This window comes from Gavia stellata, chromosome 1, assembly GCF_030936135.1.
Source record: "Gavia stellata isolate bGavSte3 chromosome 1, bGavSte3.hap2, whole genome shotgun sequence".
Classification (NCBI taxonomy): domain Eukaryota; kingdom Metazoa; phylum Chordata; class Aves; order Gaviiformes; family Gaviidae; genus Gavia; species Gavia stellata.
The window spans coordinates 33,541,553-33,555,213 of NC_082594.1; the positions used below are offsets into that span (position 1 = coordinate 33,541,553).

The 13,661-nt window shown below is 39.3% G+C and overlaps 1 protein-coding gene across 2 annotated transcripts in view; it reads left to right on the forward strand.

Annotated features, from left to right (window-relative positions):
- The window catches only part of ENOX1 (ecto-NOX disulfide-thiol exchanger 1), a 374,261-nt gene that overhangs the window by 288,289 nt on the left and 72,311 nt on the right, over positions 1 to 13,661 (forward strand). For both annotated transcript variants that reach the window (XM_059833157.1, XM_059833238.1), the window contains exon 10: positions 12,721 to 12,827. In XM_059833157.1, the coding sequence (XP_059689140.1) occupies positions 12,721 to 12,827 (107 nt within the window). The remainder of the gene's footprint in view (positions 1 to 12,720; positions 12,828 to 13,661) is intronic.

Genomic DNA, 13,661 nt, shown 5'->3' on the forward strand with positions numbered 1-13,661 from the left:
GAAAATGCTAGATGTCCAAAATAGGTGTGTGATCTATTAAATTCTGCAGAGTGGCAAAAAAAGTACTTCTGCTGTTCTGCAGTAAGGATCCAAAAGTCTAGTGTAATGCTGCAGCTGTGTGGCCATTTGACATAAATATTACAGTACTTTTAAAATACCATGTGGCGTTCCGCTCTCATGAACTAGGTCAGACATCCAACTCCGAGCTGACCATTCTGGGCTTTCTTTGCAGTCAGCAGAGAAAAATAAGCATCTCCAGGGGATGAGTCATCAGACCGACCTCATGGTGCTCTTCCAGCGAGATGAATCATCCCTTGGAGATGCCTTTTTTTCTCAGCTGCCCATAGAGGATTTGCAGGGGGTCTAGCTCAGAACCAGATGCCCAACTTTTACATGCCTTGTTCAGAGCAGATTAATCCCACTTGCTGTGTGTAGTCTTGACACAGAAAGACGTAGCATAAGGGAAGAACTTGGATTTAGCTAAAAATGCCAACATTGTAGCAGTGAATATGATGGGGACTGAAGAAGAAATACATTAAGAAAATGGGCTTTAAGTGCACTCACCTGGAACACACAACTGTCTATGTGGGTCTCAGTATAAAATGCTTTCTTATTAATAAGGATTAGTGTGACCAGTACATTTCAGCTTACGGCCCAACTACTAAAGAAGTACAGGTATTGAAATCCCTGCTACAAATTTGTGCCTGGAGGTATTGAAAAGATTACAAAGCGGATTACCCCTAAAAATTTGGGTCAAGTGTTCAGCACATGAATTAATTACCTGACCAAGGTACTTGTGCCAGGATAATCAGTGAAATAAGGTATATTACTGCTGTCACACCACCAATTTACAGCCCCTGATTTAAGTTCTACAGGGACTCTTAGCTTTGTTATGGTGCTTATTCAGTTTTTTAAGGGATAAAGAGAGAAAAATGTCCACTTCCTTCTTTTTTATTAAATTACTTACTTTTTCTGGATTTGAATCTGTGCTTAAAATATGGATTGTTTTCCAGGATTTTGGATAGTTCTGTCTTTGTGGTTTGATTTCTAAATTCTTCCACTTTGCTTCCACAGCACAGTTACTTGTGACACTGTTCCCTGACTTTCGACTCATCTCGGTTTCATTTCCTCCCAAACCACCTTTTCAGCCTAAGGCTTATAGATCTTGATCCTCATGTTTAAGAAAAATGGAAGCCCTAGAGACATGCACGTTGGGCTGGTTTTTAGACTACACCAAAGCTGCAATTCTCTCCTCTGACTTTCTCCTCCACGCACTGTAAACGTTGTCTACCTCTTATTGAGGTTTCAGACTATTTAGTGCACTGTCCCTTGATAACATTTTCGAAAGTACCTATAGATGAATGAAGATCCAAAATCCCATATTCAAAAATTAATTTGATATCTCAAGAGTCAGACACACAAGATGGAAATATGGAGGTAGATAGATATGCAGTGTAATTAACAGAAGTGCCCCATGGCTGGGTACTGAGCAGCTAATGACACTCACTTATTTGGTCATTTTTGTCAATTCTACTAATGGATGAATCTTCAAGGGACTTAGGCACCAGGTCCCTATCAGGGTCTATTAATCAGTCTCTCGCGTGCCTGTGGGGGAACAGTGGGAGGGTGGTTTTTATTGTGGAGCCCCCTGGCCAGATTACTTCCTTGTCACGTGGTGGCCTTCACTTTCGCTCTCTCCTTGGCCTTCAGGGAATTTCAGTGCCTACTGGTCAGGACGATCTGTCGGAAAGGTATGTTTAAATACTCTGAATGCCAGTGAAGGAACTGAACCTAAGCCTCCCTCGTTCCAAGAGTGCCCTAAATGGTGAGGTCTGGTGCTCTGAAAGGCAATATTGAACTTCCTTAGTGTGTTTGGCAGATGGCTTTCAGGCACCTGATCCAGAACAATGCCAGCTGGAGGGAGGTGTCTCCCTGTCTCCCGTAACATGGCGCTGAACAGAGAGACCAGCTACATACATCTATGGCAGGTTCCCACCCAGGGGATGCGTATGCATAGTCCATCAGCTAGTTAAGGCAGTGGCCTTATATGCATTCCCAAGTGTGAAGCCCTTCCCCTGTACTTTGTAGGATGCCTGAGCTTTATCCCATCACAGCTGATTACAGATAATCACCAGGGTCTTAGAACTTGTAAGAGACCTGAGTGTCAAAACATGAGTCTGAAGGTGTGGATAGACACATGGTTCATCCTACAGGGCAAGCTGGAGTATAAACCCACAGTCATTTATTCCACTGTAACTAGTCACAGATGTGTCTTTACCTCCTGGTGGATGTGAGGTTGCTGGAAAGGGAAGGCAGTTCCCAGCGACCCTGAGATCTCTTTGCGCATTAGCTGGTGTCAGGGAGAAGAGATGTGCTGCAGGTTCTCACCCTACCTTGCCAACCAGTAATTAGCTCATTGACTCTCAGTAAGAAATTTTTGAAAACAGAACGTAGACCCCCTAAATCACTTAGACATGTTTAAAGGTTGCCATCCTGAATTTCATTCACAACAGCTAAGTGATAACCCTACTGTTGGCATAAGGCAAGCCAGTGGCCATCCAGTGTAGCAATCCCCAGCACTCAGTATTCAGGTCCAGTATATACCAGTAGGCGATCCTGATATTTCCAGGGGACCTTGTGGACAAGCTACATACTGACACCTTTTTTCCCATTTCGGCTACTAAATATCATGCCATCATAATAAGCAGTAAAAGCAAAACTGTTACAAAGTTTAGCACAATTTGTAAGTGACAGGATGCAATCTTCAGTAGTACTGCTGGAGTATTTGTAAATTGCAAAATAGATTTTTCCACTAACTAAAAAGAAAATGTTGGGATCTTTTTTTCTTGGTACAGTTCTAAATGTGGTTAGGGACCAAAACCTTGTAGTTTTTGGCCACTTATGAAGTCTTAAAATACACGGATGCACATCTGTGGTTAAAGTGGCATTATTAATTCTTTCAAAGAAGGAAAGAGACAGCATCTGACTGAGTCCCTACTTTGCCTGGACAATAAGCTGACTTCTGAGAGGGTCAGAAAAAGCACTGCAATTTTCATTACGTCACTGGTGTACCTTTGCCACAAAGGCCATGGTGGTGGCAGAGGAAAAGCCATCTGTATGTGAGTGATATCCCAGCTTTGCAAGGAACTGTGATCAGAGCGATATGCTATGGTGCTCTGAAGCTAACAGCTCCCGTGTAGGTGCATTATGGCAGATATGGGTGAGGAGGGAAGTGGGGAGGCATCTGGAGCAACTGGAGTATTAGGCACCATCTAAAGCAAGTACACAGCATCATCAGCCAGAATTTTATGACAACTCTACCTGCCATTGCCTGCTTTGATTTTTTTTGAAAACGATGCCAAGATCTGAAATTCATAGTCCAGTTCCAGTCATCGTGTAGATATTCTTCCCATCTTGCTGTCAAGAGAAACTAATTTTCACTCCACAGGTCAATATACAGGTTGCCTGCCACTTCTTTCCGCTGCCAGTAAGATTGCTTGCTTCCCTAGGGTCTTGCATTGCATGTAAAGGTGTACATGGAAGTACCAACAAAGAGATATTCATCTTTCAGGAAGCCCTGAAACCAAAGAAACCTGGAATTATGAGATTATGCAGTTTACCTGCTTAGCTTGTTGCTAAGCATCCTTAGCCCTTTTATTTGTGACACAGGAAATGAGGCTAGATACACCTTTGAGCTGATTCAGTAGGGCTGTTCATTAAGAAGAATCAAAGGTTTGGGGAGAAGACTGTGTGTCATGTGCCCCTCCTTGGGAAGGTCAGGATTGTCGCCTCAAGTTTTCTCTCCCTTCCTACTGAATGACTTTAGTGGTGCATTAGAATACTCAGACTTTTTTTCAAATAGCTGGTAGGTATCTGATATAAATTTCCCGCCTCCCCCACCCCCACCCCCCAAAAATAAATTGAAGTTAAATAATTCTGAAGGGAAATGCATTCTCAACAGACTGAATAAAATTCTCCTCTCCTTAGGTTTGTTCATTTTCATTCTCTGATCTCTCTGGATATGATTTAATCTGTTTTAACATTATCAGTGCCTTCACAGATAGAATCTGAATTTGTAATATAAAAAAAGGAAGAAAAAATGTTAAAAATCCTTTTTGAGCTTTCTTCAAAAAAGGATTGGGATCAGTTTTGTTTTTCTCATTACAGGTTCACTTCAAAAGTTGCTCTCTTACTTTAGAAAAGGTAGAATTTACGTTGATATGATGGTGATTACCAAAATCACTATCTTATCTGATTTGCTTTAAATTCCATACTGCAGTCCTTTTTCCCAATAATCCTTCCATTTTTTAGTATATTCTCTTAGTACTAAAAATGAAGCCAGTTTCATTACAGATATTGAAAGCATGCTGGTTAAAATTCTCTTAGCAGTCAGACTTTTTATATACATTCATGCTTTCCAAGTATTTTTTCAATTGCTCTGCATTAATAACAACTTTTAAAAGGATTTGTCTGCTCTTTAGTTCTCCGGTCTTACAGTCTTTCTTTCGTTTGCTGGTGACTAATTCAAAAATATGAGCTTACTTTATGTGCAATTTTTAGGTCATCATTAAGCCCTTTGTGAAAGAGATTGAGTCATATAATGTGTTTTTACAGAGCAGCCCAGATCTCAGTTGGTGTCGTAGAATGCCACTATAATACAAATAAAAACATTAATCATTCATGTCATTAGTTGCCATTATTACCTTCTACCTTGATGTATTTCTAAAAAAAAAAATTAAATACAAAATAACCTCTACAATCCATCCAGTCCCTTTTGATTAGCTCATTTAGTCGGTGTGCTCTTTGCTTGCTTCTGTACTGATAATTTGTCCAGTAAAGCTCAGCTGGGTATCATCTCTATTCTTTTTTACTTGTCCTCCCATTTTCCATCTCATGTACACATGTTCTCAAAAGCATTTCTATCCAGGATGCTGTGGCAATGGCAGAGAATAGAGATGAAAGACTCCATTTCTATTTTACCTTGCATTCTTACAATTCCTCCCCAATTTCTGGCAGTATAATTCTTTGTGGTGGCAGCCTGTAGTGTTTCAGATAGCTTATTCCTTTGTGTTTCATTTTCTTTGAATTTCTTTGTTCCTTCCATTGTCTGTAGCCTTCACTCCACCTAAAGTCAATAGGAATCTTAGTATCGATTTAAGCGTGGCCAGAATTTCAACAGAAGCTCTTCTCCTGTTATTTTTAAGAATTTTTTTTTTTTAATGTAGGCCATTAAATATGCATGGTGTTTTATAGCAAAATAAAAGCACTGCCTCCCAGAAGATTTCAATCTAAGGCCCAATTTTGACAACTCAAGCCACTTGCCTGGATCCTGCAGGATCTCCCAGGTGATGAAGCAAGGTTCAAAGCAAAGAAGCATGTGCTTGAATCACATGGAAATCTGCTTGATTTTGAGCTTCCTTGCTGAGTAGAGATGGAGGTAAGGGCCTGATGCTTCACAGAACTGAACTGTAAATGTAAATGACACACAGAGAAAGAGGGAACAAAAATACAGAAGTAAGATGAGACTGGAGACAGTAAACAAAGAGAGAAGGGGACAAGTCATGGCAGGCAGGGGAACATAAGGTATGGCAACAAATGGAGAAGTAAATGTTCCCACAGAAGCTGCGTGAGATGATTTTTTTTGTTTGATTGCCAGAGGAGGCTATGGCTGTTGAAGCCTCCTCATCCACCTCTCTATTGTTTTTCTTTGGCAAAAGAAACCATATTATGACCAAAACAAATATAGCCCTCTTGATCGCCTAGGAACATTCTAATCTGCAATATCCCTGGACAATTATTACTTGGAAAGAGTCCCTTCACTTAATGGGACCTGAACCAGAGTTCAGACACATTTATGATGTTCCTTCATCTCAGAGTTCCCTTGGCGTTCTTTTTTTGGACAGGCTTACAAAAATAGTTGTTCCTACTTTTGCTATTTTAAAATCTGAGAACTGAAAAAATGTCCTCCTAACCATAAATAACAATGAGAACAGCTAATTAAATGCAGTGCGTTGGGGATGGCTTATAATCTTGTCAAGCTGATGAAGAAAGTAGCATTCACTTAATCTTTCTTGGAGTTAGCGGGGTGGGGGAGTTGCATGGGGGTTTTTTTTTAGGTTTGTTTCTGGATGTTAACACAAGGTCCATAAAGTCTGTTCTGTAATATAAGATGATGGCATTAAAAGAGCAGGTACTGTACATTTGTACCTGCCCTACTGTGTTGTGCTGGCCTGATGTCAGGTTCCTGTTTGTTGAGAAATGACATGGAGGTGAAGTGGTCTTGTTGAATCCAAGTGATTTATCACATGGCACGGGGCCAGCACTTGCTGTTACACCAAGCTGTCAGTTTCTTTGTTGTAAATTAAACCATGTTTCACAACCTAAAAGATTTTCAAAGCTTATTTTGTAGACAGATTTTCTAGCGATACCTTGCAGGGCAAAGTGGTCTCTCTTTAATCAGAGTGTATTTTTTTATTTCAAAGTTTAACAAGGAGTGTTCTTCCATTTCTAGAACTATTAATTTTTGATATACATACCTCAGACGAGTTACTGTGCAGGTTTCAGTACAGATCCTGAAAATGGGGCGTTTTCAGTATCCCCGTAATGCTCCTTCTTTCACTCTTCCTCACTGGGTTTCTTAGCTGAAAGAAGAAAAAAGGAAAACAGCAGCTGCTGACACTGCGGTTAAATGTTTTTACAAGACCAGGGATTATAATTTGTGCTATGGTATAAGTATTTTTTATTTTGTCCTTCATCTGTGTGGAAGAACCTGCTTATTGTATTATGAAAAAATATTTCTTCGTGCGTCACTCAGGTGTAGACCACTGACATTCACTCAGCCTCTTAATAACCCACGCAAGCATGTTGACTAGGACCAGTCTGAGTCAGATGGAAGAGGAGGGGGAATCAACCATCAATCCAGACAAACCTCTTCTTGGTCTCAAACACTGTAGGCCCAATCAAAGGGAAATGTAGAAATAATATAGTGTAATTTAGCGAGAGGACACTTAGACTTGTTTCTCATTCTTTGTAGTATTCAGGTAGGTGAGACAGGGTAGACAGAAGAGGAAAACATCCTTCTTCCTCTTGTAAGCCTTGTAATGGCTCTCTGCAATGCCAAGACCCCTGCAAAATGACGAGAGCAGAAAAGATGAGGCTGCTAGTAAAAGGTGACCCCACTGACTCTATAGGAGCACATTAAGCTGAGCTAGGGCAGACTTATCCATACTGTTCAACCGTAAGAAAGTTGTTTCTCTGGGCCAGATAGCATTTTCCCACACAATGTGGGTACAGTTTAGGGTTTGGTGCAGGCCAAGTACTTTCTCCAAAAGCATCTTTTTGGGGAGAGAGAAGGGTTGCTGCTGCAGGGACACTCAGCATGTTGTGCCAGTTGGTTTCAGGGAACGAGAATGGTCCCTGGCTGGTTCGATCGCTAGTACAGATGTAGTTGTTGTGTTGCCAATGTAAGTTGAGGAATGGCAGCCTTGCAAGCTGCCTTTCCACACAACAAAACTATTTGGGAGCTAAATCACTGGAGGCACCATTCTCTTGGTCTGTTCAAAAAGGTTGAATTTGGGGATATAATAGAGAAGTCCTGTGGTTTTCTCCTTTATCATGCTCTGTCTTAAAACTATGTCTTAAGGAACGTACAGCCACCCAGACAACAAGGAGACGAAACAGTGGCCTCCTCTTCTCTGATGGAGTTGCAGCCATGATTCACCTTCTTTTTGATAACCATGGATTTTTTCTGGGTTTTTTTTTGTTTTGATTAAAAAACCAAACAAACACAAAACCCCCACAAAAACAAAACCAAAACAAAATAAAACAAGGATGCCATTTATTTGTGGTAGGTGGGTCATTTTGCATAGCTGTCAAAATCTATGTCTTCGTTATACAAATCTATAACGGCATTTGCTTACGTATCCAGCTGATGACCAGCTGTGTGCTTTACTTTAGGACCCATCCCTTGCATTACCTGCAGTCTTCTCCCAGGTGATAATTCCAACGTTTATGTTTTCCTCCTCTGCCAGTCAATGACAATCACATCTGTTTCTTCTTCTGTGGCATGTGAATTGGGTAACGGGGAGGGGCTGCAGTTTTTCAGCAGTAAATGTGAAAGACGAATTCTTTTCTGAAAGTAAACAGTGTCATAACAAAAAGACTGAGGGTTTGGCCCAGATTAATTAAAAAAACGTGTTTCTTTCATTACTCTGCAATCTGCCTACCATTTCTGTTATTGATGTCACATGTAATTTGCCGACGTGCAATTTTAGCCTTGGTCCTAATGCTAAGATCTGTTCAGTATGTCACCAAATGCCTTTCAGGACTGTTGCCAAAAATATTCTCTTTCCTATCCAAAACTGACCTGGAGAGTCTAATTCACTCACTTACAGCATCTTGCCTTGACTACTGCAATTCCTTTGTTTGCTGGGCTTGGAGCCAAATCGATTGGCAGACTCCAGCTTACTCAGAATTCAGCAACAAGGCTCCTGACCCAAACCATGCCAACTCTGTATCCTCCCTGTGCTGCGAATCTATATTTGAAAAGCATGTTATACATTTACGGTAACAGTTTCCTTTCTACTGTAATTTTATGGGTGGAATTTTTCTTTTACCCTGCATGTCAACTGTCGCACTCTTACAGAATTTTTCTGAGCTAAATTCCCATATATTCTACTCTTGCACTTACAGTAATTTCGTGCAAAGCCCTTTTCATCCTGTATCCCTAATTTGTGCAATTTGGAGTGAAATTCTACATGAAATCTGATTATTTTATCTGCCAGCGGAGACTTTCGGTTTTATTTTAACACATTGTGTTTCAGTTTCTGTTTTGTTTTTTTTATCGTAAGGCATTATGAAACATTTGGTTGCTGATGTTCTTTATTATTGCATACAAGAAATTAAAAATAATCATGTATGCATGGCAGCTGATAACTTAATAAGCAAAAGAAAAATTCAATACTTCTTGTCTTCTGAACCCAAGGAGAAATTTCACCCTTCACTCAATCATGTATTTAAAATAACCTCTTTCATAAATGTGATGGAGGGTAAAAGTGTTCTGTCTACCTCTTAATCTGCAGATGAGGCTATACTTTGGTTGTCATTTATTTCTCTTCTTCTCTGTTAGTATCATTTTCAAATATCCTGTGTCAAATATTCTCTTGTCCTGGACATAATTCTAGTTTTCCCTTTAATTCAATCTTTTATGCAACTTCTGCAGGCATCGTTTAAGGGAGTTTTGTTGTTGTTCCTAGTTTTTCTGATTGTTTCTACATTTATACTTGATAAAAATACCCTATTCTGGTGGCATGTTTTATGGCAACAGAAACTGAGGTTTAAACTTTCATTTAATATGCTTACTATGAGCTGGCACCTCTAATAAAGTGTATTGTAGTTACACTGCATTTATTAAACATTGACACTTGCATAACACTCTAGGCTTAGTTGTTTGGGTCTTTTTAGTTATTTATAACTCAGCAGAAAAACAATCAGATAATAATCCGTTGTCTGAAACATGCCACATAAATTACCAGTCGTAGAATAAGTTGTTAGGAAAGATGCAATTATTTGCATCCTGTAAGTTATATTGATAGGAAAAACAATGAGATGGTATGGACCCTTCCAGAACAATGTGGGGTTTTTAAACCTAATTTAGTAAAGAAACAGCTTTGTATATGGTCAGTGAAAATTTGATATAGCATAGAACTTACCAACAGATGATTGACAATGAATATTTCATGTTACTTAATAATTCTGCTTACCAGTCACAGTTGACAGTACAGTGCATCCTAGAGTTCAAGGTGCCTTAGAGATATAGGTGTGATCTGTTACTTCGTTTTGGAAATTTCTTTCTGGAGGTCAGGAAATAGTCTGAAAACCATAGTCATCAGCAAGACTGGGAACAAGTGTTTCACTCAGATTCTGCAGATAACAGCCCAAAATCTGGGACCTCTCTATGGCCAAATCTTACCCAGACACGGAGGAAAAGTGAGTTAACTGGAGAGTTTCTCAGCTGATCATTCTTAAGCTGATCCCTTAGGGATGAATTTACCATACTTATGGTCTGCATGCTGCTGGATCCCTTACTTACCCATAAAAATATGATCCTGATCAGGGTTGGGTACATTATGTCTCATCTACCAATTAGCCAGAGCACAGGAGTTATGCCAGCTTTAGGCTTCCAGGGTGTCTGTGGGAGAACAAATGAATCTTGATGCAACATGAATTAACCTACAAACAAATGTGAACTGGCAGAACGGATTTATATTAGATGGACATCTCGTAATACATGAATGCAGGATTTTGATGCAGTACAAAAAGATGTGGAGCCACTTTCCCGTACTGTCAAACCATGGCCTTGGCTGCTCTTTAGCTCTAATGTAAGGCTTGGAGACCTTTTAGGGTGGGAGATACCTATGGGTGTTTGTAACACTTCATAGCATAGACTGCAGTGTATATTGAAATTGCTTTGAATTGCACTTTCTTTGAATTCAGAGTAGTGGGATGTTGGTCTTTGATATCTACTAATTTATATTCTCCCCTACATTTCCCTTTTTTTATAATCACTAGCTGTCTATTGCATAAAGTTTCTTTGAACACCTTGATTTTTAGCATCTAGTACTCATAGTACCCTACCTCCTTTAGTTTTTTTAATACCTGAAAGTTAGGTAAGTGAAGGAGATCGTAGTTATGCAAGAAAAACTCTTTGACATCTTCCTAGCTTGCGTTTCCATTGAGGAGAGTTTCTGAAATGATCAGATAATGACTTTTGATAAATCTTAGCACCTGTTCACATAATGGAAATTAAACACTTTAAAGTTCAAATGTTTTTCAAAGTTCAGATGATCTTATTAATACCTAGTAGTGGAAAATGGAAGACCAGCTCTTCCTTGTATCTTTGTGAATCTTTTCTACTTGAATTTCCACTTGCAAACTAAAAACAGATTGTTAATTAAGCAAGATTCTCTGAGCACCTGGGTCATCAACACAACGATAGTAATTAAATTCTAGCCTCAGTTTCTATACACATAATGATAAAGTGCTTTAGTATTTTCATTCTTTTCAAATTAATTGAATAAATGTACACAGCATAACTTCCTTGATACATCCACCCTTCACTCTGAGCAAATTCTAATAGGCTGAAATTATCACATCTGCCATTAAATAGTGAACAGATCACAAATGGATTAGATCATCCCAGTAGTTTTGAGGCACCTTCTTTAGTATAAACTACATGTAAGTATTAATTTTAAAAGACGACATTTTTTTCTATGGCTTTAGAAGTTAATTAACCAGTGCTAATGATTGCAAAGAAAAATGAAATGTGATTCAGAATGTTGTAGTCTTTCTGAATCTGAAAGCAGCTTGCAATGGTGATAAAAAAGAGAATAAAAGAAATGTGCTCCTATTCTGGTGAGTGAGTAACTTTCAGATCTAGAGGTGAAAGATACATAACTGACTTACTAGGTTAGCTCAGCGTTTTAGGAAAGGTAGGTTGTTACGTCTAATCAGATCCTCTCCATGTGTGACTTGAGGGGAGAAGGAGAGCAGCCATCAAGCGACCTGATGAGAGACCAGATCAGATGGCATTACAGCACTCCTGCCACCATTTCTCAATAAAAGAGAGGGGAGGGAGGTGCTGCAAGCTGCAGCTTTACAAAACAGTGGACATTGTTTCAGCCCAGGTATCTAAATAGATAAATAGCCAAGAACCTTGTCAAAGAATTGAAGCGTTTTTCAGTTTGACTTCATAGGTCGGCACAGCTGCTCACTCAGGAGCACAGCCCAGGTCATTTGTAGAAAATTTGGATTTCTTGGTGGTCCTTCAGTTAGCTGTGCTGGGATGAAGGCAACTTACGTCTTGGCCAAATCATTTTTAGGCAGGTCACTGTTGTGGAAGGACAACATAGCTTGTAACTGACACAAAGAGAAAGAAAAGAGCGTTGGGAGAAAAGGTTCTGATTTAGGATGAATAAGTAGCTAAAAACTTAAGAATCTTAATTGTCCTAGATAATTGTCTTATATATTGATGTCTGGCTTCAGAACAAATTCATTAGAGTTGAATGAGGGAAGCCCATTTCACATCTCTTCTTCATTTTATATGCACAAAAATGCGACTGTTCACGTACATAAACACACATAGGCCATGGACACAGGACAGAATGATCTACTACAAGTGAGCCTGTTTATATTAAATAGCAGAGAAGCAGCAGCTGCAGCTACAGAATACAGCATTAATGTATGGTTTAGCCCTTCCGTCTGCTGACAAATACCCACTATCAGATAGTCACCCTTCAAAGCCTGCTTGTCTTTCATGCTTTCATTTGTACAGCCTGCTCATCTGTACGCAGCTGCCGCAAGGGAACATGTGTCAGGTTTATGCCTCGAGTGTCATTTCTGTAGTCACACACCTATAGCCACACATGCAAAGGCACACGGCTGCACAGACAGTTGTAGCAGACATCACGGGGAAGCAGCTGAATGCGTGTTTTTTGGTACATAGCTGTAAGTTGTGTAGACTAAAGTTATGGAGACAGACTTGAAGGGAGACATCTCCAACATTGATAAAATGTAAGTACAAAAGACACATCATTGGATGGATATTGATGATGTTGTTTCAGTAATGACATCATCCATAGACTCCTAGTGTCTTTGCTTTGCTTCTCTATAGTGATCACAACATAAATTGCTTGTCTTGTTTGACTTCCTTGTTCACCAAAGTTGAGCAGATTGTCGCCGTTTTCAACGCTTCTACCAGACAAAAAGCTTGGGACCATTTCTCGAAAGCCCAGCGAAAGAACATAGACATTTGGCGAAAGCATTCTGAGGTTGGTGATTTTATTATTATTTTCTATCCATCATCTCACAGCTGGATTGACACAGAACGAGTGTGATTGTAGCTGGACATAGTGTATTCAGCAATATTTACGGCTACCGTTTTAGCTGTTAATCAACTGGCCATTATACAGTCTCATCTACAGTATGAATTGCTCCCGTTGCTCTCATTATGATAATAGTCATTAAATAACACTAAGACAGAGAGCAATGTGTTTTTATTTTTCATGCAAAATTTGGGAAATCATTGGAGGATTATGTTTACTATCTAAAATAATGAACTGAAGTAGTGAAATTAGGAACAATATTTTCAACTAAGGATAGAATTAAGAATTATTTCTGAAAAATATCTTTTTAGGAGTCATCGGGATCTGTTTTTAAAAGAAGCATTCTGTAGCTGAGGTTTTTTTTTTCTCATCGTGCTATCATATGGTCATTATAAGATGACTTTGCCTGAAAATAAAATAGAGAATTTATTTCCTAAGTACTGGCTTAAGCATATTAAGTCCAGAATTATGACATACTCCTTCCCATTTGTTTTATGTTTATCTTTAAAAAAGTAGATACATCACTTGTATTGATTCTAAGTATTATGCTTGCAAAGAAACCAGTATAAATGTAATCATACTACCACACAGAGTTAGCCATGTGGGACCATGCATGTGTGACTGTCATAAGCATGAGCAGAGGAAATGGGATTCTAACTCCCCTTGCTGTGAGTGGCAGCAAAGGAAGCACTAGACCTCATCCTGTGTTTTGGTCATCCAGCTTTCGTTTTTAATTCAGTATATACGCTATGAGCCTGTATTTTAAAAAGTAAGTACCAC